We start from the raw sequence: 27699 nt of genomic DNA, 5'->3' as shown, positions 1-27699 counted from the left end.
TTTAGATTTTGACAACCGATTCCGAGTCCCAAACTGATTGTCGTTTGATTCTGAGTCCGATAAACTGTTTGGGACTCGGAATTAGTTGTCAATGATTTTGAGTTTTGATTGCATGAAAAACATTTATTGACGGAAAAATTCTAGCGGAATTTCTTTTGTTTCCGCAATTTTGAGGGAAATAATAAATTGTAGGGGTGTCATTATAAAATGAAAGGCCCCTGTAAATGAAACTCGAGCTGGGGATCGAGGTTCAAGTCACTTCTTCATATGTAATCAAACAGTGGAAAATGATGAAATTTCAGAAAAAAATTACTTTCCCAAACATTTTCAGAAAATTCGACACAGGGCCTTAATTTTTGCTTTTTTTCACAATAAGTTAGAAAAACTCTTTTGGCTGCTTCATGTATGTCTTAATCTAACATATGAAATAAAATTCTTTCACCATGAGTATAGACAAGAAAACAAAGAAAAGCGGGTGAAATTATCAAAAGAGGGAGTAGAAACATCAATACCTACTATTTACCATATCCTTGAACTAAGCAATTTTCACAATCAATTTATTGAACTGAAGGGTAGAAACATATACTCCCTATAAAAAGATTAAAAGTACCATTTATTTTTCTTCATAGGGTAAAGTAACTTAAATGCAAACACAAAAGTTGACACTGATTAAATCAAAACTACTTTCTAAAGGAAATAAATAACAAATCATCTAATGATCCTTAGATTTCGCGATGAGATCAAGAGCCATTGATGTGGTCGGAAGGGCCGGAATCGCTCCCTTCTGAACCGTGCAGATCGCTCCGCATGCATTCGCGAATGTCAACGCCTCCCTCAGTTTTCTTTCATCCTAGTTATCACATAAAAAAATATAAATTATGAAAATAACAAAGAAATTATAAAATGAAAATGATTTCCCAAATCCTACTTCTAATAATGGCACTTGTCGCGTTATTAAGAACTTGTATGATTAGCTGATAATAGTCCTTTGGGAAGGGATTTGCTAGGCAATTTCTCGAAAAGCCATTTCTCGGCTCACTTTTGCAGGATAAAACAGCCACCTCAGATGATTAAATGAACAAAACAAAATCTGCTACAAGGTGGCAGTTTAATCTCCTGCACAAGTGAGCTGCGAAATGGCTTTCTGCGAAATTTCCTAGCAAATCCTTAATAACAATAACAGCAACCAGAATAATAAGGGAAATGAAATTAATTTCCACCCCATTTTGGTTGTCTCCTGAATATTATTGCATTTCAATCCCTTTTTGGCTTTTCAGGGAAGGATAAATAAAAGGGGTGAAAATGCTAGAAAAGGGTGGGGATGAGCCATCATTTCACAAATAAAATAAAATTGAAAGTTTTACAAAAAAGAAGAAGAAATTAATAAAAACCTGAAAGAGGGAATTATCTTTGGCTATAGCAACAAGAAGGGCACCAACAAAAGAATCTCCTGCTCCTGTTGTGTCAATTGTTTCCACTGAAAATCCATCCACCTTTCCTTTGAAGTCCTAAAAAAATAACAAAAATAAAATTAAATAAATAATCAGGATTTCTCACTTACAAATTATCAAAGAACTAAAGGAAAGGACGAGAAATTATAGAAACCTTTGTAAAGTATCTACATCCCTTCTCTCCATCTGTGACAACAAGCAACTTCAATCCTTCATACCAGAGGGAGAGAACAACTTCTTCATCCATGGGATCTCCATTTGTCAAGAAGGCAACCTCATCATCGCTTATCTAAGCCATTGCACCACCACAAGAAATAATAAGTACTAAAAACAACGGGAAAGTGAATGGACGTGAAGGGCTTATAAGGACTTGGGCACCCTCCCCTAAACAAAGGGTGAGTTCTGCCGAGGTCCCAACAATTGGTATCAGAGATGGGGAGAGGTAAACCGTTGTACCCTCGAGGACGGAGAAAAACCCCTGGGGAAGATCTTGGTAACTCCGGTGTACCCTCGAGGACAATAAAAATCCCATGGGAAGATCTTGGCAACCCCGCTGTACACTCGAGGATGGAGGAATCCCTCATTGATGATCATGGTAATCCCGGTGTACGTACCCTCGATGACGGTCAAAATCCCTGGGAAGATCAACACCGATGTACCCTTGAGGATGGTGAAAATCCCTAGGGGAGGATTGCACAGTTACCACGTTGCTTCCGCATGTGGGGGGAGATTATTGGGGTCCAACGCAAAAAGTAAAGATCCCACATCGAAAAAGTGAATGGATGTGGAAGGACATATAATGACTTGAGCACCCTCCCCTTAATGGGTAGCTTTTAAGAGTGAGTTCTACCCAGGTCACTGTTAAAGATTTTTCAAAATCAAGTGTTTTTGGTCAAAACAATTTTTTGGAAAATATTTTCTTTAAGTGTGTTTTGGAAAAGGAAAAACTTTTCTTTGGAAATAGTTGCTTTTTGCAAGAGAAAGAGAATAGTGTAATGTAGTCAAAAAGATAGTCCCAAATCGGATGAGAAAAGAAAGAGAAGGGCTTATAAAGCACTACACTTTTCTATTACTTGTTTGATTGCACATTGGGTTGAACCCATAGTTGGACCCGCGGGACGGTGCAACGCACCGTTCGCGCACACGCACGCGCGGCGTGGGCAATGGGCTATAGGGCGCACAGTGGCGCTTTTTTAGGCGCACTTTGCACTTTGCACTGAAAAGACACCAGAGGCTCGATAAAAGTTGCATAACCCAACCATTTCAAAGAACAATCGAATTTACCCATTTCTGGATAAATTCTTAAGACTTCTAGTGCATTATACTCTCTTTCTTGCTCCCACCAAAATTCATTTTACTAAACTATTTTCTTATTGTTTATCTAATTACTGTTATACTGCAGTAACAGAAATTAGACTGATTCTCTCAGGCTTGTAAGATTCTAAGGGCATTTCGGATTTGACTCCGCTTGTGCATAGCGTCGTCAAATTAGTAGGACATTCCTACTGGCTTCATTGTATCTTGGAGGCAGTTCGCGGATCCCCTTTGCACACTTCTAGTGGGGGCGAAATCTGTCTTAAGGAAAGCAATTTCGCGCCTTGAAGCAAACTGGTTACTGCTTTTTTCTTTCCAACAGATACAGAATTATTTCTCCAACAGTCACTACAACACTTGTTTGGTAATTTTCACCATCTCTTTTATTCAGTATTTTTCATTAATTCACAGAACTCCCTGTAATTTGAACCAACGGATGAAAAATTCGAAGTATACACTATCAAAAAAGGAAAAAATCCTAAGTAAAATATTTAAGTACTATTCTTGGGATAAAAAATCTAGATTTTGAAGCTGATTGAGAATTTTAATCAACAAAAGTTCGGTGTAGCATTTAGGAACCTTCTGAAAATATTTTCTGCAGACTTTTTAGCTAGCCATTTCATAATTTTCAAAGACTACTAGCATTCCTTGCCCATGGCATGTGTGTAAAATAGTGGGCCCCATCGCATAACCCCACAATGAGGTGTGAAATGGTGGGACGACACACCCTATTCTTGGTTTGGTTGGAGATGGTAGGACCCACCCAATCAAAGCATGTGGTATAGAATGGTGGGCCCCTCCCTATGCATGAGTTCGAACGGAGATGGTGGGCCTACCACATCAATACATGAGGGATAAAAAGAGGATGTGCCTACTCATGTTATATACTCAACTCCTTTCATTTCATAGAAGAGTGGCAAATTTTTCGGCCGGCTGCCAACCTGAGATGTAAAAAACACAGGTGGAGTTCTACTCGTGCTACATATGAGATGTAAAAAAGCTCCATGAAAAATAATATTCCATGCAAAAAATATAAGGTCTGGTTGGATTCAAATGAAAATTTTCATGAAATTGGAGAAAATTCTTCTTTTTTTTTCGTGGAATCTTTTTATTGCAATTTTTTTTTCATTGTAAAATATTATTAGAAATTTTTTCTATGCAATAGATTTGGTAAACATTTATTAAATTAAGGATCTATAGGCAAAAATCACAGACAAAAAACTCAAACCTTAATAAAATCAGCTTGGTTCCAAATGCTCTTAATCCCCTGGCGGGCAGCATCGGCCGACGGCCATAGCGGCAACCTCAAATTCGGATCATATGAGAGAAGAAGACCTGCTTCTCGTGCGGCCCGCATGGCAGCAATGTGGGCCGATCGGCATGGCTCCGTAATCAAGCTAATCGACCCATAATGGAAAATCTTCGCTTCTCGGATTAGACCCAAATTCAATTCCGATTCCTCCAATAACATATCAGCACTCGGATTCCGATAGAACATGAATTCTCTCTCTCCATTCTTCTTTAATGTTACAAATGCGAGAGCAGTCCTTGCGTCTGAATCGAAACACACACCGTCTGTGTTCACATTGTTCTCCTTCAAGATGTCCACTAACATATGCCCAAATTCATCGTCTCCAAACTGTAATTTGAAGGCAAAATAGAAGATTAGTTATTGTTAAATTTGACACGGAATAAGATTTCCTTTAATTTTCTAGTGATAAAGTGTGCTTATATAAAGCAATTAAATTGATGAACAGTAGATAAGATGATATGATCAAATCAACATGAGGAAAAAATAATCCTAATCTAATCGGGTTCCCTAATCTAAACTAACCACTTCTCAGCTGATAGTTGATGATCCACTGGTTGAGATGTCTCATACTCTAAGGCCATGTCCGTTTAAGATTATTCCAACCAATTGCGAGTCCAAAATCAATTATTGACTCAAATTTATGATTAATTTTGAGTCCAATAATTGGTTTTCGACTCACAATCGGTTGGCATAATCTCAAACGAACGAACAGGGCCTAACAAAATTGAGTTCAGGGAAATGAAATTTTCAAAGTGCACTTTTGTGACGGAATGATACATACGCTCAATCATAGGACTGCAACTCGGGTCAGGTTTTGGAGAACCCAACCCTACCCGAGAAATATCTCGGGTCGGGTCGGGTCGGGTTTTTTTTCCGGAAAACCCACGAATCTCAAACCCGGCCCTACCCATGATAAATCTCGGGTCGGGTCGGGTTTTTTCACGTTGACGCAATTTTTTAAGGTAAATTCTTGTTTGGCAAGGCAACTCAACTCGTAGAAGCAGAAATTACACTCACATTGCATTTGAATCAAACAATGATGTAATTACACTCACATTGCACTTGAATCAAACAATGTTGTAATCAAACAATGTTGTAATTACAATCAAACAATGCTGAATCAAACACTCGAATCAACTCAACTCATAGAAGTAGAAATTATACTCACATACAATAACAGTGGGTGCGTGGGTTTTCACTTTTAACTTTTAACTAACAATAGAAAAAAATGTACATATTATAACTTATGTAACTCGGGTCGGGTGGGGTCGGGCCCCTTCAAACCCAGCTCGACCCGAGATTCATGCGGGCTTTTGAACCATGAAACCTGAACCCAACCTAGGCTATTGTCGGGTCAGGTCGATGCTGGTCGGGTAAAACCCGGCTCGAGTTGCAGCCCTACTCAATCACCACTAAGGGTTCACAACATTCATTCGTCAATTGGCCATAAGGAGGGGTGTTCGAAGCCTTTACTAACTAATAGGGGTGAGGGACCGGAAAGTGCGTACCAAGCCATTCGAGGGTAGCCAAGCAAGGAAATAAGCAAAGACAACTTATGGTCATGTGCTGGCAAAAAGAGTCTCATCAAAGCTTCCAGTGTGGACAGACAAGATAGATGTCCTCCTTCTCCTCGGTCAGACTCGATATCCTTGGCTGGAAAAGGGATTGGATACATTACTCTTTTCATGGAAATAAATTTTCTCTTTGATAAAGATAAACAAAAGTGGCGAAATTTTGCTTTTAGGTAAATAAAAAGAAAATGGGTGGAAATAGCACCTTCAATGGACCTTAATGGTCGAACGGATTCAAAGGATCCGAATCTAGAGAAATCATAAGGTGCATGGCCGTGCATGCACATGCACCCACAAATACAGTGGGGCCCACATTATTTGGGTGATCCAAACCACTCATTTGATGGACCTGATACAGATAGGAGGAGCCTGATTTTCTGGGTAGGATGATCATAAACCTCCAATTTGTGAAGGTTAAAAATGGACGTGATCAGTTATACTACCCCAAACATCTAACTGCATTTTCCAACTGAAATGGAATATGACTACCGAAATTGCATTGTACATCCAGAATAGGCCAATAGGGCTCTTCCTCTGTTCTACGAATCTAACTAATCAGTGGCTTGGTTAAGGGAACCCACCAGAGCCGTAGCGAAAGCATGGATTAACGAAAATGTCCAAAAGCTCTATTTACCTCTTCCATTCTATGAGTCTCTTCCTTTTTGCGTATGGCATCACCACTCCCTTTGGCAGCATCCACTAATTCCGAACGAATACAATATTGAGATCTTTTCCCGGAACGCGATTGGTTTCTAAGATCACTTCCGGATCTAGGTCTTTTCCTAGTGAGTCCCGGTAAAGCCCCTAGACGACGTATTTTTTTGAAACGAGGCCTTTGGTAAAGAGACATAAAGACGTATAAAAACCTTCACGATTTCGAGGGTTTAGATCATCCTATTGAGAAGATTTTTTGGGAGAAGATAGATTCTTACGAGCCATACTTGAAATTCAGGTATCCACTGCAATCGAAACTTGTTTAAAATGACCTATCGGCAGAAGGGGTCATGCTATTGACGTGAGATGGATCCAAAAAAGGGGGGCTTCTAACTTCTAGTTATAATCCAAAAATGATACGTGTATCTAAACGTGTAGGTGATGAAGTAGCTGGCAGACATGAGAATGAAGGTCTAATTTCACAAATTTTGCCTAGACAAAATATGCCTTCAAGGATGGAATACTTGTTGGCTCGGGAAGACGGAGATTACATTTGGTATACTGTTGGCCCTGTCCTCGTTGTTTATGCCATACCATACATACACCTAACACCTAGGGAACATAGGAGGTAAGAACATAGCTACTAAGCCTTTGCTTCATTCCTAATGACTCAAGCTCGAACAACTCGGTAAACTGAACTTGCTCTTGGGAGGGGAACAATAGCCTTGGAAACTGCTGCTAAGTGCTAATACCCTAGGGAAGCCCCTAATTAAGTAAAGGGATTCGAATGATTTTCCTTCTATTTAACCACTGAACCGGTTGGAAGAGATGAATAGGTCACCTCTAGTGCTTACCTTTGATCGATTGATGGAAAGGTTTGATTGGATTCGGAATAAAGATGTGGGCAACTGGATCGGGATAGCTCAGTTTAAATTGGATAGAAACCTCCACGGATCAGATGGTTAAGATCATCCGATTGAGAAATTTTTTTGGGTCCAGCATATGGTTTGGATCACCCAAAAAATGTGGGCCCACTGTAATTTTTCGGGTGCATTTACATGCACGGCCGTCCACCATCTAAATTCTCCCGGATCTAAATGGGTGGGACCGAGGGAGAGGGATGGGAAGCATAGACTCAACTGAAATCTAGTCGGACGGGACATAGACACAGGCTTTGGATCCAGTGTCCCAAGGCCGACTAGACAGTCAAAATACAGTATCCCAGATTTTATAAGCTAATACCTGGATTTTACAATCATGAAAAATACCCAATCTAGGTTTTAGCTTATAAAATCGAGGTTTTAAGATTGCAAAGTTCTGAATTTTTCAAGATAAAGTCAAGATTTTAAAGCTAATACCTCGATCTTATCCAAGATTGTAAAGTCTGGTATGTTACAAGCTAAAACCTAGATTTTATAAGTTAACTTGGATTTTACAATTCTGAAAATGTAAAATCCAGCTTTTGGTTATAAAATCAAGGTTTTAGCTTGTAAAATCCAGTATTTTATAATCCTGGAATATAAAATCCTTGTATACAAACAGCCCCTAAAAGTAGGATCCGATGAATTTATTCTACAAGGATTCGAACCATAAGAATCCGAACAGACCGTGACTGCAAAAATGGATGACATTCGAAATTCGAATTGAATATGTTAACAACCCTGGATGGTAACGGTAAAAGACAAATAAAATAGGGTGGAAATATCAATTTTTGCCTTTAGAAAATTTGTTTACTTGCAACATGGTAGGTGATTTGGAAAGAGAGAAATTCTAGAGTTTTTGAGGGGGTTGCTAAATCTCCGTACTGGCTATATATGAAAATTATTGCCCTCTCTATATCGTGGGCAAGATGTCTTTCGGCATTCCGATTCGTTTCGGCCTTTGACTTATGGGAGGGGTGGAGAGAAGTTTGCTTTAGTATGGAGGCTAGGTGTCAGATTGCTCAGCAGTTGGGTCGAGTTTTGCGAACCCGGGCCCAGCCGGGGTAGGTGGGTTATGTCGTGATGATTGCAGCAAAATTGTGTGGGCTTATTCTGGCCCTCTTGAGGTATGTGATGCCTCGGAGGCCGAGGTAACGGCGGTATATCATGGTATTAAAAGACTTGATAGAGAGAGCATGGATCACATTATTGTGGAGGGTGATTCACTCAATGTAATTCGATGGTTGAAGGGGGCGGTGTTGCCTCCTTGGAGATTTTCGTCTATCTTTGATGAAATAGATGATCTAATCTCGGCTCTGCTATTGTTTTCAATCATGTGCGGAGATCTGCCAATGGGGAGGCGGATTCTTTGGCTAGGGAGGGGTTAGTCGTATGACATTGGAGTGGTTTGACTTCCTCCCTCCCTGAGAGTTTTTTTTATCTTTATTTTTATTGTTTCTCGGGTACTTTCGGGAGTGGTCCTCCTCGGCCCGCTCCATTATCTAATGAATCATTCTACCATTTCAAAAAAAAAAAAAAAAAAAAAAATTACCTTTGGAAAACATCTTTTTTCCCTAGTGATTTGCTAGGCAATTTCGCAGAAAGCCATTTGGTGGCTCACTTTTGCAATATACAAGCCACCTCAGATGAATTAAATGAATAAGACAAAATCTGCTAAAATGCATGGCTGGACTCGGGAGCATTTTCCTTCTTTTTTTTATTACATGACCATGCCATGCTTGTTAAGATTACAAAGAACGCCTCTATAAAGCACTTCCAAGATAAATATAGAATAAAATCTAGATAACTATGGAAAGATATTATTCTAATTCAATCTAGTTGCCTAATCTAAGGCAAACTAACCACCTTGCCCAATCTACCTCCAAGATGATCCAACGGTGATGGTGAGATCACTCACTCTCATAATGCTAACATGAGCATACAACTTTTTTTCATCGATTTACATGACCAGGCCATGCTAACATATGCCAGTGGTACATTAAACTCCCTCTCTATAGAATAAATGTCATTAGATGCACATATATATGCAAAAAGTGATAAGTTTTGGAATTTCACTAGTTCTTGGATAGATTAAAAAGAGAATTGATGGTGCTTATAAGAAGCACTTAAATGATAAATATAGAATGGAATCAAGATAATTATGAAAGTAAGGAATCCTAATCCATTGACCTAATGAAATCTACTTTCCTAATCTCCCTTGCTTCCCTCTTCTAATCCACTAGCCTAATTTATCTAGTTGCCTCAGTTATCCATCTTACCGAATCTACCTCCAAGATGATCCAACGGCGAGACCTTAACCCAATACAACCGTTGGATTCCACATATTCTAACAAAAAGAGTTCATAATGAAACAAACAATGAATAGCTTAAAATCAGACGATCAGAGCTTATAATGAGAGATTTTATAAGGAGTAAGCCGGTATTTTTCAAAAAGTACTGTACGACCACAGCATAGGATGATCCAAACCGTCCATAACAAAGTAAATAGGTTATGCCCCAAAAATCATTTCCATAAGATGATCCTAGCCCTCCGATCTATTAAGGTTTTTATATATCAAGTTCCTCTATAGATCGGAGGGTTGGGATCATCCTATAGAAATGATTTTTCTTTTGGGCACAAACTATTTCTTTTGTGGCAAATCACATGGACGGTTTGGATCATCCTATAGTGTGGTCCATATGGTACTTTTAAAAAATACGGGGACTATAAGGGCTTACACTTTTTACCTGGGACAGCCATGTCTAGCAGTAAAAACAGGGCCAATATATATAGGGAAATGTTATCAGCACTACTGTATTTTGATGATCGCACTCCTCACTTTATTTAAAGTACTGTATGGCCCGCACCATAGGATGATCCAAACCGTCTATGTGATGGAACACAACATAAGTAGATTGTGCCTCCAAAATCATTTCCATAGGATGATCCTAGCCCTCCGATCTATAAGGTTTCCATCAATACCCAGTTCTTCTACAGTCGGAGGGTTAGGAGCAACCTATGGAAATGATTTTTGGGCTACAAGTATTTAGGCTGTGGCCCATCTAATGGACGCTTTGGATCATCCTATGGTGTGGGCGATATGATACTTTTAAAAAAGTGAAGTGTGTGATCATCAAAATACAGTAGTGCTGATAACATTTCCCTATATATAACACTTATCAAAATAAGAGAGAAAAGAGAGCTGTGGTATTTTATCACCTTTCCAATGAAAGCCGAGTTGCCGCCGAGCCTTGAAACGGCAACGGCGACGTTAGCCGGAGCTCCGCCGGGAGCTTTGAGAAAGCCTGAAGACTCAGCCAAGGAAACTCCTGAGACATCTGGTACAAAATCTATTAGCATTTCTCCAAAAGATACAACACATGGGTTCTCACTATCCATTTCTATCAACCAGAATAAGAACAAACACAGAAGAAGAGTAAGTTGTGAAGAGTAGTAGTAGGATGAGTGGTTACTTATTTATAGCTCTGGGAATTAATTCGGAGTTACTCACCGAGATAAGTCTAAAGATTTTTAGCTCTGGTAATTAATTCGGAGTTATCCACCGAGATAAGTTAACCCCATATATATTTGCCCCCTTTTCTTGCCCGGGATACAACCGGCTTCTAGTGTAAAAAGGGTAAGTAATAAATAGCTGAGTACAGTAGAGGTAAGTGGCACGGGGAATAATAGGAGAAAAACTATGGTGTAAGCCCTTATAGGACTATCCAAACCGTCTATCTGATGGGACGCAACTTAAATAGGTTGTGCCCAGAATATCATTTCTATATGAGGATCCTAACCCTCCGATTTATAGAGGAACTGCATATTATGGAAACCAGTATAAATCGGAGGGCTAGGATCATCCTATGAAAATGATTTATGGGACACTTCGATCTGAGGTTAGAGGGTTGATCCTAACCCTCTATAGATCGGAGGGTTAGGATCAACCTATGGAAATAATTTTTGGGGCACAACCTATTTAGGCTGTGGCCCATCTAACGGACGGCTTGGATCATCTTATGGTGTGGGCCATAGAGTACTTTTAATAAAGTCAGGAGTGCCCTCATCAAAATACAGAAGTGCTGATAACATTTCTCTTAATAATATACATAGATAGCTACCCAAATACATACAATCTTTTTAATATTTGAAATAGTCTGCATGCATGGACATGACAACCAATGTTTTCTTATTATAGATAGTTTGAATTAAGACAATGATTCCCGTGATTTTTGTGCTATAAGAGATCCAAAGCGAGCCATATCAAATGGACGGCTCAGATCATTCAAAGATGAGACTGACCCACCACCCACTATACTGTAGCTTGCACCTGAATTTTCGAGATTGAGTCCATGACTGCCTTTTCTTTCTTTGGATTGGCCAATGAGTTTAAATGGGGTTTGGCTTGGACAATACAAAGCTACCTATATGTAGTAGCTTAGCTTCCTTGAAGGATGAGAGGTCCAATGCTGTGGAAAATGACTTCTTCCTTTCCCTTTCATCAATCTCCTCTCATCTTTATGTCAGCCTATCAAATCTCAACCCCAACAGAAAAGAAATTGAGACCCCCATCAAAACTTTATTGTATAGCATTTTGAAGTTGAAAAAACTCATTGATTTACATTGCCAGTATAGATGGAGAGCAAAAGTTATTGATAAAAAGACAAGGGAAATGATAAAGCGCCCCTTTTCATCACTTGGGACACCCAGCAGCAGTGCATCAATGAGTGCCATGCCGATGGGCTGATGTACTTCACGTCAGAAAGATTCAAAGGATTTGATTGCCACGTACACTGCAGTTGGGTGTCCCATGTGATGAAAAGGGGCGCATTTATCATTTCCCAGAGATAAATGCCAAGACATGCTTTAGTTGGTTTTGTCCCACCTTCTTCGAGAGGGACCTCGAAATAACCATCCACTTTAGCCTCCAACTTTCACACCTTCCCTTGTTTCTGTGAAACAAGGGGGTGGAAATCTTTTGACTCAAACGGGCAACTCACTAGTCGTCTGTTCGGCCTTAGGTGACCGATTTCGAAATTAAAAAATGGGTTGATTTGCAATGCCAATATGGATGGAGAGCACTCTGGCTTTAAAAATAATTGACAGGAAAAATGAGACCAAGAACACATTATCCTCCACTCTACCAATCTCATATCAGAATTGCTGTGGCCCAAAAGAATAAAACAATGAACCAATCCATCTATAGTCCGTTGCAGAGCAACTGTAAGTGAGGGGAAGAACCTTTATTCTCACCGCCAGGGTGGTGCTGCCTCTTCTCTCTTGATGAAGATACAGCGTAAAAAAGTTGAGGGTTCGGCGAGAACTTGGCTCCAAGCATTTCTAGAGAAGAAGTAGATTGTGGGAGACTGGAAGGAGGGTCATGATTCCCATTTTGCCACTTTGGGAGAAGTGACGAGGGGATTCCCGACCTGTAATGAGCAGTCTGAGCCGCCCACATCTGTTGATGCTGCTGCTTTGCTGAGACAGAATGAACCAATTGTGGGCCATGGAATGGGTTGGCCATATATTGTGGTATCTGCAACTGCACCTAATAATACCAACCCAACTCACATGTCATAATGTTTTAACAAAACACAGTAGGAACTCATCAGAGAAATGAATATTACAATTAACAGTGAAAACTTAACATATGAACACATGTCAATGTTTTAACAAACACAGTAAGAGCTCATCAGAGAAATGAACATTACAATTAACAAAATAAACTTAACATATGAACCTGTACAGATAAATGAAATGATTCAAATTAGTGGAGATTGATTTTGATTTAGAAAGCTATTAACACTAACCAATTTATTTTATTTGCAAGTACTGCTTCTTCATAATTTTAGATGTCAATGTAAGGTGAAACCAAGGTAAGAATGCGAGTTTTATCATGAAGGACAATAACCACAGCCACTTGATAATAAAATTTATTGCAAGACTTTAAATCTAGAAAAACAAGGGGAAACCAATAAGATCCATTTCTTTCTAATCAACTGCACCTAATGATGATGGTGTCCACTCAAAAGAGAAAACGGTCAGAAAAAAAAGACCCCTATTGCTGTTTGTTGTACTTTTGTTTTCATGACCATCTTGGTTGTGGCTGTTGTTTAATGAAATCTCACCATTTCAAAAAAAGAAAAAAGAAAGAAAGAAAAAAGAGACCCAGAATTGCATCAAATTAGAAGGTTAGAGAAACGAAATGATAAAAGAGAGGAAGGGGGAGGAATAATAATCACAGCAAGCTGCAAATCGATATCTGCAAGACTTCAGTTAAGAAACAAGGGAAGCACAATAAAAGACACAATTACCATTTCTAACCACAATACAGGAACAAATTGACAGCAAATGAAGAACCAAGCGAATTCACCAAAGGAAAGAGAAAAGACCTGCTGAGCTGCCACCAGTTGGTCGGGATAAGGAGAGGAATAGGGAGTGTGAGAGAGCAAGAAAGGCATGACTGAATGACGTTGAGCAAGAGAATGCATGTAAGGAACATTTAGTTGTGCAGGTGATTCCAACCCATTTCCCGAATTATTGGATTCAAATCCAGCCGATAAGGATAGAAAATCATAACCCTGCCAAGACCCACAAGCTAATCAGAACAATGAAGCCTTGCAAAGAAAGGTGTGGGTCACAAAAATTATAAGATTACCTGCTGATCTTGGAGAAGCCTGTTATTTTCTAGAATACCAATTCTCACTTCATGTGGATTCCTCTCTACAGCCAAACCATTTGTGTCCTCACGGAAAAAGTTATCAACACTGTTTTGCAGCCCAGTCAGCTTATTGGCCTCTGTCACACCGAACTTTGCATCTTCGTTCAGTTTTGACTGATTGGCCGGAGTTTGCCACCTGGACTTTTTCTCGGCACTTTTATAGTCCGAGATGAGATGGCTTATATACACATGAGCAATACATCGTTTCCTTGACTGCCTTGTTTCAACTGAAATTGGCATTGTTGTAAGCTGCAAACCAATAAAACATGACCTCAATAAATTGAAGAATTTCTGTTTTGAAAGATAAAGTTGAAGAATAAACATGATGTTTCCTAAGAATGGGAATTAAACGGAACAGGTAGCCTGAGTAAGACGTTATTTTATTTTATTTATTTATCATTTTAACAAGTGAAAAGAAAAAAGAAAACAAAAGAAGAATCCAATTAAGATTTCTCACCAGCAGAGAATCCATTCAATAAAACGCAGGTAAATAAATCTACGGAAGATCTTGTAAGACTGCTGAAGTGGAGGATTTATGTGATGCTTTTGGATTGTCTTAATGGTATAGCAAGGATATCTAATCAATGTTATTCGTACTCGCATGGGTGGAATAGTGTCATATGGACTATCCCTCATATCATATTCAGTTTAACAATAGGAGTTCAGTCTGCCTATCAAACAGTGAATACTGAAATAAGTCATGTTGACAATATGGAACAATTAAATGGCAAATCAAATGGCAATTAGGGTATTGGTATATTAAAATATTCTTTAATAAAAATGATCATCTAATCACTTTAGAATAAGCCATGGTGGCGAAACTGAAACTTGACTTTAGAATAAGCCAAAGAAATTCATAAAATGTTTGACATGATATGGGCATTTAACTAAACACCGCTCACAATGGATCTATAAATATCCGCTCCTAAAACAACATTGCATTTTCCTTTGAAAATATGAAATACAGAACAGAGAATGAAACGAAAAAAAAAAAAAAAGAACATCTTCTGTAAAGCCAATTCTTCACCTTTTCTGTCAGAACACCATTTGTAGTTGAACTAGGTCTAGTGGCACAAGTGACAGAATCCGACCGAACTACAGCAGCTTTAGCAGAAGATGACCTGAGAACTCGAATTGCAAATGTCGACACCCTTTAAAAATGTCCGTCACTAAAAGAAAATGAATCCAGGACCTCTAAAAAGAAATGGAAATTACCGTGTCAACTGCCCATGACCGTCACATGACCCACTAGGCAAGCCATGCCGCAAATCTGGAGGTCCCTCTGATTACAACAATATTAAAGATTATCAAGTGAACGATAATGCAAAATGTACGATATGATAAGGTTGGCATGTTGTGTATTTAAACCATCTTTTCCATAACATCTAATGATACCTTCCATGTGCGCAACAAATGCAATGCATTCCTTGTTCTCCTTGATGGGCAGTATCTCTTGTTTGGGTGCGGCAGGTACTGCCTGAAAATAGCCCAACCCACCCATTTTTTTTTAGAATAAGATAAAATTCAAGCCGAGCTATTAAAAAAGAAGATAAAATTCAAGCGAGGTAGCAATTATCCACTAGGGAAGAAGAAATATGGTTCGGATCCAAACATAGAAGAGTACCGGGAATGACACATTCTCTGGATTTGGCAATTGAAGGGATTCAGGTTGTGTTGGTTGCAATGATCTGCATGAAAATCAAGCAGAATTATATATGGGCATAATACTTCTCACAACCTATTAAACATATATGGATGTATACAGAGTACCCACCCATTTACAGAGCACGACTCTGCAGAAACTCCCACAGGATTCAACAAGTTGGCAGCATCACTCAATTGCTCATTTTGTGTATGTTCGTTTTTAGACAATAGAGCTGTCCTTTGGAGATCTACTTGAGAAGTACTAGTCAATTGCGGATCAAATTTCTGGCTTTCGGAAATGGCAGGTATCTCCGAATCAGTGGGTTTGGTTACAGGTTCTTCCTTGCATAACAAAAAACCGGTAGCTTCTGTGCCAGTAGAGATGAAAGGAAGTTTTGTGGTCTCCACTTTTGGTGCTGCAGAATTAGATAAACTATTCATCACAAAAGAATGGCTTAATAAAAGAAAAATAATACCATGACGAAGAGTGAATATAATACCTTCTGAGCTTGTCCTTCTCCTCTCTACTCTGCACCTCTTAACAGGTTTATCATAGGGGCACATTGTAGCTAGAGCAAACAAGGTTTCTGCTACTTCTTCCTCATCTTTGGTAATTGCAACAACCTTCTTTGGAAACCTATCCAGGATTCCCTCTTTCTGCAGGAAAATAATCCAAAAGCCATTAACCAAAATAGAAAAAGGAATCAGAATATAAAATAACAACAAGGTGGACAGAATAAAACACACCATGCTCTGTTTAGATTTCCCATTGGAAGCACAGTGATGCTTTGCATCTGGCCACGGAGGGGAGATGGATTCGCAGTTGCGCTTACTCATGGCTGCAATGGTAAAATCAAATCCTCAGGATATTAGATAATATAAACAGCTAAACCAACTAAGGTTTTTTTTTTGTTTTTTTTTTTTGGAAAGAATTGAAATACCAAAAACCCCATTGTCAAAACCATACGTTTAGTTTGCATCAGACACTACAGAGCACGACAAGTAATAGACTACCAACTATCCTCACAACTCAGTATAACTTCAGCCAAGGTTATTCCATGCTTTAGTATAATTGAAGGAATGTACAGGATCTTTCACAAATGTAGTTTTAAATGTACAAACAAATCAGATCTACTGTCGTAGAGAAAAAGTGTAAAGAATATAGTAATAATCTTCCCAATTCAGAGAAGCTAACCAGATTGCTGACTCTTTAGCTAATTTTGCCTGTAAAAGAAAAGAGAATCATAAATATTGGCAGTGGAAAGACCTTCCTAGAAGGCCTAGGGGCACTTTAACATGTGACTCTTTGGGCATATCTAGTATTAGTTTAAGTAATTTTCCTTTTATTTTGGTTTTGAGATAAGGTGGTATGCCCTCCCCTCTTGTACTTTTTATTCTATCAATAAAATTTTCGGTGAGCCCGGGTTCCTAGATAAATTCCAGGTAAAGAAATCTTCCAAACAGACAACAAGACAGGATTAAACTAGAAGTTCACAGGCAAGAAAAATCAGATTAAACCAAATAAGTTATTGATAGTCAATTAAGAAATGGAAAAAAAAAAAATGGTAGAGGGTCATTTCAGTTTTGCATACCTGACCGTAGTTTCCGAGGTACAGCGGCACGATCAACACCATTGCAATCATCCAAAGCCTGAAAACCCCACAAAAAATCGATAAGAAAATTAAACAAATCCATGAAGTAATAATCTTTAGCAGCAGGAATTTAAACACCCCACCTTTCCATGGAGCTTAAATCTCCTATTACTACCATTACTCAACAGATGAATCTCATCTCCTTCAGACCCACCACCCATCTCACAATCTATAATCTTCACTTTTTTCGATCTCTCTGAAAAACCTACATTCCCCCACTCAAATCTTTTAAAAGAAGAACAGAGAAAACAAAGTAAACAGCCATAAAAAGATAACACATTATCAGGTATCATATCACAAATTCCCAAACAAATGAAATTCAACAGATAAAAACAAACAAAAGGGTTTGTTTGTTTCTTCGTAAATTCGATAAAAAAGATAAAGGGTCTTCTATAATTTTCATGGTATACCAGAGATAAGCTTGTGTCCATTTCTACCCGCTTTGTCCATTTCTGCATCAAAGAGACCTTCTAAGGCTAAAAACGATCAAACCCACCTCAAATTAGTCCTTTATTGAGTTCCTTTCATGATAAAAAAGACTCAAAAAATCAGATAAAGAGAAAGCTATCTCTAATTTTTTTAAATTTCTGCAATTATTTATCTAAGACTGAAAAGAAGAAAGAAAGAAGGGCTAGTTAAATGGCGATATGATCGGCTGGAGTTAATCAAGGAATTTTTATTTTTTTTCAGTTTTCTCCGGAAAAAGGGCCGAAAAGAAAACCGTAAAAAAAGGAGGGCTTGTTTTTCAAAGAAAGAAAAATCCATTTTCATTTACAGACATCTCTCTATTTCTCTATTTTTTTTCCTCTCAGTCCAAAACTTGAAGAGAGACAGAGTTTGAAAAAGTTGGTAAAGAGAACAAAAAAGAAAAAGACGAATTCGTAACAAGCGTTTAGAAGGATCAGATTCTTCACGAACTAAAGAAAAAAGCTCTGACCCGTGAAAAATTTATCATGAAAAATCAAACAGATCTCATCAAATTAAAAAAAAAAAAAAAAAACTGATCCTCGAATCTCCCAAAACAAAACCAATATCCATTCTATCCTCAAATCCTCTCTCTCTCTCTATCTCTCTCTCTCTCTCTCTCTCTCAAAAAAAAAAAAAAAAAAATCTAAAACATTTCGGTTGATGAAGAGCAGAAACAAAAGAAAGACAGAAAAGAAGAACCCATCTATTCTATTGCTTCAGATCTTCATGAATCTTCAATAAAACGTGATAAAAACCAAAACCATTTCTAAAACAACAAAATAATCAAAAATAAAGAACACCCAGATGAAAGAATTTGCTCAAATCCTCTATTTTGTAACCTTCTTTGAAACAGAGCACACCCAAAAAAAAAAAAAATCAGCAAAAAGGAGAAAAATTACACCTCAAATTCCAAAACCCATCAATAAGAGAAAATTGTCTTTGTAAGCTTTCGATTTAACTCTTCGACCAAATCACTCCAAAGGACGGAAAAATCAAAGCTTCCGCTCTACAAAATCGCTCTTAAATGCAGAGCATTTATATGGTGTAAGCACGTATAGTCCAGTATTTTTAAATAGTTACTGTACGGCCACATATAGGATGATCCAAACTGTCCATTTCCCCAAAACGTGATTTCCATAGGATGATCCTAACCTTCCGATCTAAGAAGTATATAGATCGAAGGGATGGGATTAATCTATGGAAATGATTTTTGGGGTAAAACTTATTTTCGTTGTGGCCCATTAAATGGACGGCTTGGATCATTCTATGCCAGCGTGGATTCAATACTTTTTTTCCACTTCATTTAACGGTAACGATCTGTCTCACTCCAAACATTAACTTTTATTAGCCGTCCGATCGTTCCTTTTAAGGGAAGTGCACTTTCTGCATGTGATGGGGACGGTTAAAAGACCTCTCCCTTCAAATCGAGTAACAGAAACCAAATTCCTTCATCTAACGGCTATCAATCGTTGTCAAAATCAAGGGCTCATATATTTGACACGTGGCATCTGCTCTGCCCTGTTATGTAGTACAGATTCAGTTTTGGGCAGCTTTTGCATTATCCTCCTGCGGAGAGTTTATTCTTCCGCCCCCACCCTTTATCCAATATTTTTATTCCGTAGTGAGATCAGGAAATGATATTTCCACCCCCCTTTTGTAAGTTATTTTTTGTCATAACCTGACATAGAAGAAAAAGACAAACAAGAGGGGGTGGAAATGCAGGAAGAGGGACTATAAATAGGGTTGTCTAATTGTCTATGGACCCTGGATCCTCGAACATTAATAGACGGGAAGTGATATAATTGCCCCTTTTCTTCCCCGGGCCACCACTGGTTATCATATATGACCAAGGTTTAAAATTTTTCGGTACCGGTTTCGGTCCCGCAAATTTCGAAATTTCGGTCAAATTCTATACGGGCTACAAAAAAAACAGATTTTTTGGGTCAAATTCCGGAAACAGGCTCGATGTGGTAGCATCGCCCTTTGTAACGATCAAGGCTGGTAAGTCCATCGGTCCACACAGTTGTCCATGTACCAGTAGAAGATTCGGCAGCTACAGCAGCTCCCCTTTCGTCGAGTGCCCCGCCCGGTTCACTGGGCTGTTGGCCTACCAAGCACTTGCCCGCTGCTCCTGCCGCCCGCTTGGCGGGCGGAGCGCTCGTTATCCTTACTGTTCTCTCTGCTGGGCCCCCCTCCCATTGCTCTAGCCATAAGCTATGGCAGCTCTTTCTCAGAATGAAACTGAAACCTTATTTAGAGGAATACGAATGAGATCAGAGACGCCCGCTTTCTCGGAATACAAATAGGATCAGAAATGCCATCATTGGCAAAAAGAAGACCCTTTTTCTTTAGCCGAACGTTCAGGAGATAAAATAAAGTAGTAGGCTTGCCTTGGGGCGCTCGGAAGCCAAGCTGCATGGCCCGCCCTTGCCTGGGTAGAAGAGGTCAATATTTATATATATAATCAAACAGGGCGACCTCGTAGTCGGCGAATGAGCGAACATTTCTGGTTTGCTTGACATGAATGAGATTCTCGTCCCCGCGAACCGGACCGGAGACAATCTATCTATAGGATCACATCCGAAGCAGAATGAGTGAGTGAGGATAAGACTTAGCCAAGCAGATAGACTTTAGAGTGCTTGTTGAGTGAATGATCGAGGCAAGATTGAACTAGTACAGTAGATCGTGTCTCCTTAGTTGACAAAGAACTTCGATTGTTCGAGTGAATAACCCCCGGGTTAGAGCTAGCCCTACCCTAGCCTATTGGAGTAGAGGCCTTCCCCTTCGGGCGCACGTAGGCTTTGAATCTTCTGTTTTCTCCTCCGCTTGCAAGGCCTACTTATTTATTTATATTCCGTACCGTCACCGTCTCGCTATTCAGCATCTAAGCCAGTATCTGGGCCTCCGTTTGCTCCTACGTTTACGCCTTCACTTGCTCCTCCGTTTGCTCCTACGTTTAGTTTTCTAGTGTCTCTATCTCTTTCATCTCCTTAGACCCGCCAACGCTCGTGAAAACCCGGGTCGGTTGGTCCTCCATTCATCCGACCGGAGGTGTGGATAACGAGGCCACCTTCACAACCTTCTCCCTTCTGTCCCTATTAAGTAGTAAGGTAGGGCGGTTCGCTTGAGTGGGAAAGAAAGGAGGGTTTGACCGGGTTGCGGTGATGCAACAGTCTTTCGTCTTGCCGCTTTCATTATGGCTGGGCGGGGGCTTCCCCTAAATCCTTACCTGAAGCCGGTCCCCCACTGGCTTACAGGCATAGACGATGGAAAACTCTTGGACGGAAGCTCGAGCTGAGGACCTTCCTTGGGCAAGTACGACTCAACTGCTTGAAGCGATTGGAATCAATCATCGCTCAGTGAGCTATTTATTGCCGCCAATAGCGCTTCGCTTGCATGCAAGGCAGCAAAAAGCGCCAGGTAGAGCTATCGCGCGCGGGCGAAGGAGATGCATTTCTGGTACTGGTGGTACTGGACAAGCTCTCAGGGAATAATCTCTTTCTTATTTCTAATACGGGGATGACTTGTGGCTAGGGGTGAAAGGCCAACCAAGATCGGATATAGCTGGTTTTCCGCGAAATCTATTTCAGTAGAGCGTATGATGTCGATGGCCCGAGGTAGAGCACTCAATGGGCTAGGGTGGCCCCCATCTCTTTATCGAATCCTTCGTGATGGTAGGAATCTTGCTCTCTGCTGGAGAGGATGGCTCAGTTACAGCTGGAAAGTCTAGAACAGAACATCATTCTGGATATGCAATTGTTGGCATTGTCACCCTTGGGTGCCTGGTAGATCTAAACCACTTTACTGCAAACAAACTCTCTCCTCTGCGATCGATCGGCATCTGTCTCTAAAGGGTATAGGTGGCTAGCGTCTTATTGCGATGGATAACTTCCTGCTTGGGAGCGTTGACTCTCGTACATAAATAAATGACCGTTTCGGTTTTTAGTGGTTTCAGTGTCGGTCTCCACCGAAATTTAAAACATGTATATGACTGCTCATTTTCCAGTAGATAGGGTGGCCCGGGAAGGAAAGGGGGCAAATATATTTCCGTAATATGGCACAAGTTAGATCCGAACCGTGTCCATTGGATCCATATCATAAGGTCAAAATTTATTTTGTATCATGACCTAGACGAAGTCACAAAGCCACAAAATCCAATAGAGCATCCTAGATCCGAATGGTTGGTACTCGCATGGTTGGTACTCGCATATGAAAATACCCTTTACAGTTTTGTTCATTTATCATCTTAGAGATCCTAGAACTGGTATGGCATGGTAGCCAAACGTGCTTTCCAGTATTTTGTTTCCGGATTTGTAGCCCACTTCACCCTCATCTCCACTTAGAGACATCCATTTATCATGAAAAACAATTCATGGTGGCCAAACGTGCCCTTAATGTGTTGAATTGTACTCTTCGGCAAGGTTTCAAATTTCGGTTTCGGAATGCATCCTCGCCGAAACCAAAATTTCGGCCGAAATTTGACGAAATCTATTCAATGTCTTTTTTTTCTCCTAGTTTATTTCGATTGAAATTTTGGCATAATATTAAATAATTGTCAAAAATACAGATCTTTAGGTGAAATCCCTTAATTTCGACTGAAATCTCAAAATTCCGGCCGAAATAAACTACATTGCTGAAATTGTTCCTATAGATTGATCGATTAATTGAATTCTAGATAAAGATAATAAAGCTCTTACACATTGCCCTAATTTGTATATGGTTGCGAATGTGCACCTCCACGCACTTTTTTTATGCTCTCGTTGCTCTACGGACACATTATGCTCAAATACTGCTTCGTATTTGGATGATCGAATGAACGGTTCAATTTTTATCTATCTCCCTTTCTAAGACTATGATTTGTGGGTCCCATCAGATAATTAGATTCTCTCTCTCTCTTCCTTGGCATTCTCGTAGTGCATGGACCTCATGCTGGAAACTTTGACATGACCAAACTGTTAGTGATTTTGCATTTTCAAAATCATGTACATTACATGTTTTAGTGTTTTGGAAAATATTTTATCAAAAGCGTTTGGGAAAAAGAAAATGTTTTCTTGGAAATATTTGCTTTTACAAAAGGATGTAGAAGTGTAGTTGAAAAGATAGTCCCACATCGGATGAGAGAAAAGAAAGAGAAGGGCTTATAAAGCACTACCTTTTCTAACTCTTGTTGATTACACATTGGGTTGAACCCATGGTTGGACCCGCGGGACGGTGCAACGCACCGTTCGCGCATGCGCGCGCGCGGCGTGGGCAATGGGCTATAGGGCGCATAGTGGCGCTTTATTGGCGCTTTTATTGGCAATTCTGACTGATTTTACACTCTCTTCTACACTCCTTCAAAAATCCCCAAGTATTTCTACATACTGTTTTTCTTTTGTTTACTGTTCTAGATACTGTTTTTCTGCAGAAACAGAATCTAGAGATTTCTCTAAGGCTTGAAATTTCGGAAGGGCATTTCGGGTTTGATTCCGCTAGTGCTACGCGTCATCAAACATTAGTAGGGCTTCCCTACTAGGCTTCATTGTATCTTGGAGGCAATTCGCGGATCCCCTTTGCACACTACTAGTGGGGGCGAATCTTGTCTTAAGGAAAGTGATATCACGCCTTGAAGCAACAAGTTTCTGTTTTCTATCATCAACAGTACCCTCATCAACTTTTCCAACAAACAATACATTACAGTACATGGGTTGTGTTCTTTGAGATTTTATACATGGTTTGCGTGTGAGATCCAGTATTTTTTCAGTACTGGGGCCAATGCAAAGGATAATCCAACCATTCATTTGTCGGGCCACAACGTAAATAGGATGCACCCCTAAATCATCTCCATAGGATGATACTAACCCTTCGATCTGTAGGGGAACTCCACATTGGTAAAACATCTACAGATCAGAGGGTTAGGATCATCCTACAAAGATGATTTACAGGGTGCAACCTATTTACATTGTGGCCCAACTGAAGTGGGCCCCATTGTACTTATGGAAAAAATACTATATTCAGGCTAGGGCTGCACAAAAAACCGGCCAAACCGGGCCTTTCGGTTTGGTTCGGTTCGGTTTTTCTAGGCATCGGTTCGGTCACGGTTCATACTTTTACTGAGCCGGTCACATCGGTTCGGTTCACGGTTTTTGAGTTTTAATCCGAATTTGAACCGAACCGATGGGCATTTTTGTCATTTTTGCCATTCCAACCCAAGATATAAATTAAATGCAACATAAGAAGCTAGGGTTAGAGTGGTTTCCACCGATCCCATCGGTTCGGTTCATGGTTTTTGTGATTGATGAAATTCAATCTGTAATATTGAAGTAGGGCTGGCAATTTCACACGAAAAAGAGGGGATCCGCCCCGCCCCGTTTGGGGCGGGGATTCCCCGATTTGATAGGGGAAGGGGAAGGGGAAGTAGTTGTCCCCGCCCCGCCCCGCCCCTCCCCTCCCCGCTTGCCCCGTTAATCAATGCCATTTTTTTGTATATTTTAAAGTGTTTTTTTTTAAGGAAAATTACTAGAAACTCTGTGGATCGGCTACAAGATGTCCCCAAACATAAACTTAGCTTGTTTTTTCCTTTTAATTAGCTTTTGAGAGCATTTTGGGAACTATAATAACCTTTTGACAGATGTTGAAATAATAAAGACAAGCTGAGTGTATGCCATTATCAAAAAATCGTAGTGCCAACATCGGTGGCGAAAATAAAATAATAAAATAATAAATTGCATTTTTATTTTGGTTAGGGACTTAGGGTTTCCTTAATTCCTTCCCACGAAAGAAACATTGCTCAGGTTAGGGACACAGTTCACTTTTTGCATTTTGGTGATTCCCAAGCCTTTGAACATTGCTCAGGCATCTATTTGGGTTTATAACGCATGTTGGTGCGACTGCTGCGAGGGCACTCAAGAGTCAAGTCAGTACTTCAAGGGATTTTGCTATCTTCTGAAGAGTAAGAAATATATCTCCTTCGTCTACAAGTATGTTAGTTTATAACATTTTTATATATTGAAATTGCATCAAGTTGATAAAGGACACCCATCATCGGTGTATCAATGACTAAAGAGGGGTGTGATGTTGGAGTGGGGCGGGGCGGGGCGGGGATTTTGTCCCCGAAGGATGCGGGGAGGGGAAGGGGATTCCCCACCATCCCCGCAGAGGGGAGGGGGGAAATTCCCCGCAAAGGGGAAGGGGTAGGGGACCCCAACATCCGGCCCCGACCCGCCCCGTTGCCAGCCCTATATTGAAGTCATTTGAATTTGGTCTTTTGAGTGTTTCAGCTTTATCAAGTGAGGAGAGGACATTATGTATGGTCCAGAGGTTTTTTGTTGGTCACTTGAAACCAATTTTCAAGATCCAGGTCCCTTTATCTTACGAATGAGATCTGTTGGGTATTGAACCAGGATCGTGTGGGTCGCCTCATGGTGGTTTGGAAGATCAACAGTTTCAGTTACAAATGCACGTCCATCTTTAGACCCAAATATTGGTAGTTGGGATTGATCTGTTGGGATTGATCCTTTCAATGGCTGTCTATTTAGTAGGACTATAAAAATTTTAGTGTGATTAAGTTGTGAATCATATGATCGTATGTTTTTGAAATTTTTTGTTCCTTAGTCAAAAAACAGATAAACCGTGAGCCGAACCTAACTGGTCAAAATTGGTTCGGTTTGGTTCGGTTATTACCCCCATCGGTTGGGTTACGGTTTGGATTTTGTCCAAACCGATGGGATCGGTTCAGCTTAAAAAACCTCCATAAACCGAACCGGACCGAACCATGTGCAGCCCTATTTCAGGCATCGCTTTTGCGGAGAATGAGAAAAAAAATTGAAGGATTGCAATCCCCAAATCTGACCCATTTTGCCAAGGTGGAACACTCCAAGCATTGAAGAATGCAACCTAAGGCACAAGTTTGCAAACCATAGATTTTATAATTCAAGATTGTAAACTAAAACCTTAATTTTATTAGCTAAGACCCAGATTTTACAATCTTGCGGATGTACAGACCAAACCATTGAAGACTTCAAGAAAGTTGAGAAGTCGCAAGTTCTGGGTGATGTACCCGATCTTACTCCAGTTTCTCTCCCAGTGCCGCATACTGAAAATAGGGGAGAGATCAAAGGAGACCAGGATCAATATATTGAAAATAATAAATCAATGGATGATAATATTAAGCGAGATGAGCAGCCTTCAAAAAGACAATCTCCTACCGTGTGTGTGTCACATATGAGGGTGAACTTGAGAGTGTTCAAGAAACCGAAGTTGACAAGCATAGTTGTGAGTGGAAGAAAACTATGAAATAAGGAAATGATTCCTTGCATAAGTACAAGATATGTGAATTGGTAGAGTTACCAAAAGATAGAAAAGTACTAAAGAATAAGTGGGTACCCAAGTTGAAGACTGAAACTGAGAAGAAGCAAGTAAGATACAAAGCAAGGTTAGTGATGAATGGTTTTGGGCAAAAATGGTATTGATTTCAATGAGATCTTTTCTCCGTGGTATACCCAACAGATTAGATGACAAAGCAAGTGCCAAAGGAAAAGCATGAGCTATGCTGAAGCTTGGCAGGCATCGGTGCCATGCTAGCACTAAGGAGGAGCCCCCTCATGGTCTGGAAGGGGAGATTGTTGTGGGGTCCAGTCCATGATGTGGGCACCAGACCCACACACATGAGGGACTCCTATTAATAGTGGGAGATTAGCTTTCCAAATTGCAAAAAGAAAGTGAGAGATTGGTGTGAGTATGTGACAGTGAGATAAAAGAAGAAATAATGGTAAAAGCGGGAAACTGTGAGTAAAGAAAAGAAGAGGAGAGAGAGAAAAGAAGAAATAGAGAAAGTGGCTTTTCTCTTGGTTTTGTATTTTTCTCAAGGAAAGGGTTTTGAATTCGTTCGGAAGTCAAATCGATCGTAGTTTGAAGCGTATTGAAGAAGAAGAGCATATTACATAAGTGCTATTCTCAAGGGGGTTTTCAAGTCTCTGGGGTTAGGGTTATCCAGTATCAAAATGGGGTTACCAAATTTCGAATGGGCTTATCAAGTCCCTTATGAACCGTTTTTACTTCCTGTTTTTTTCCACTCGTTCATTTTCACATGTTTTTATTTTCTACCCTACGATTCATCTTCCTCATCTTCCATCGAAAGGGAGAAGGAGAAATGCAAAACGCTAAAACAAATGAAAAACAAAACCTAGATATTCAGAGATAGATGGGAATGAACTCATGTTTCAAATTTTCGAGTTTTCCGGCCTCCAATGGTGGCTAAATGATGAAGAAGATGATCGATAAGGTAAAAAAACAAAGTTGAAAATGAAAAAGTAAAAGAAAAGAGGGAAAGAAGAGAGAAGAGGGAAAAGTGGAAAAGCAAAACATGTGTTTAAGAAAAGGGCATTTTCGTCCAGCTTTTAATGACATGACCTCTTTTGTCCCTTCTCCCTCGTTGATAATTTCTGAAAAGCATGGGTCCTGTCGATAATTCCTCCTAAATTTTGTCCCCCATTAGTAATTGATCCATATAAAAATAAAAAAAAGATATTACAATCAAGAGCACAATGCACCATCCTTATCCCTGCAAGAAAAGTGGAACAATCGATCTCAGGCGATTCAAATTCTTCGAACTAATCCTAGAAATGATTTTTGGGGCCCAACCTATTTAGGCTGCGGCTCATCTAATGGACGGTTTGGATCATCCTATGGTACCGTACTTTTAATAAAGTGAGGAGTGCCCTCATCAAAATACAGCACTACTGATAACATTTCCAATGTTTTAATAGGTCTTTCTAAAATTTCTTACTTTTCTTACACATGAAAAACATAACAAAAACCAACCCTATTCAATTTTAACTTAGAGGAAACTTCAATTTGGGATGATATACCTAGAGATTAACCATAATCAGATTATTTCCCCTCTAAATTAAGGAACGATTTCCAAGAAAAAAAAATCTGAGAGAGAAAATATGATGGGTTTTTTTTTTTTCTGTAGACTTACCTTAATATCATGTTTCCGATGAATTTCCTC

General features: G+C 39.7%; 1 protein-coding gene across 3 annotated transcripts; it reads right to left on the bottom strand.

Moving 5' to 3' along the window:
• Positions 1 to 594: 594 nt before the first annotated feature.
• On the bottom strand, positions 595 to 18755 carry LOC143864181 (uncharacterized). 3 transcript variants are annotated; one of them, XM_077375057.1, is made up of 19 exons: positions 18610 to 18755; positions 17651 to 17716; positions 17324 to 17445; positions 17181 to 17238; positions 16336 to 16427; positions 16089 to 16245; positions 15719 to 16004; positions 15569 to 15632; positions 15340 to 15421; positions 15160 to 15226; positions 14972 to 15065; positions 13882 to 14193; positions 13616 to 13804; positions 12465 to 12771; positions 10443 to 10561; positions 3994 to 4404; positions 1606 to 1740; positions 1392 to 1508; positions 595 to 850 (listed from the first exon to the last, which is right to left on the bottom strand). In XM_077375057.1, exons 2-19 carry the CDS (start codon positions 17688 to 17690, stop codon positions 713 to 715), a joined length of 2790 nt encoding a protein of 929 aa, XP_077231172.1. In that variant the 5' UTR covers positions 17691 to 17716; positions 18610 to 18755; the 3' UTR covers positions 595 to 712. The 3 variants fall into 3 exon arrangements, with proteins under 3 accessions (XP_077231172.1, XP_077231173.1, XP_077231174.1); XM_077375058.1 differs by having other exon boundaries at positions 17651 to 17761; positions 18610 to 18729; XM_077375059.1 differs by lacking the exon at positions 17651 to 17716 and having other exon boundaries at positions 18610 to 18750.
• Positions 18756 to 27699: the final 8944 nt, after the last annotated feature.

The sequence above is a fragment of the Tasmannia lanceolata genome, unplaced genomic scaffold (assembly GCF_043159265.1).
Source record: "Tasmannia lanceolata isolate RefF3 unplaced genomic scaffold, GAP_Taslan_0.1 ptg000048l, whole genome shotgun sequence".
Taxonomy (NCBI): Eukaryota; Viridiplantae; Streptophyta; class Magnoliopsida; order Canellales; family Winteraceae; genus Tasmannia; species Tasmannia lanceolata.
The sequence above is the reverse complement of the archived record's forward strand: the minus strand, read 5'-3'. Positions and strand labels throughout refer to the sequence as shown.

Bases quoted from the DNA above. Each gene is read 5' to 3' on its own strand.
- LOC143864181 (XM_077375057.1), bottom strand. From the start codon at position 17,690: ATGGACAAAGCGGGTAGAAATGGACACAAGCTTATCTCTG. The intron at 15,422-15,568 runs GTACTCTTCTAT...GGCTATTTTCAG, and splicing joins CAGAGAATGTGTCATTCCCG to GCAGTACCTGCCGCACCCAA. The intron at 14,194-14,971 runs GTGAAGAATTGG...ATTGGTTTGCAG, and splicing joins ATGGTGTTCTGACAGAAAAG to CTTACAACAATGCCAATTTC.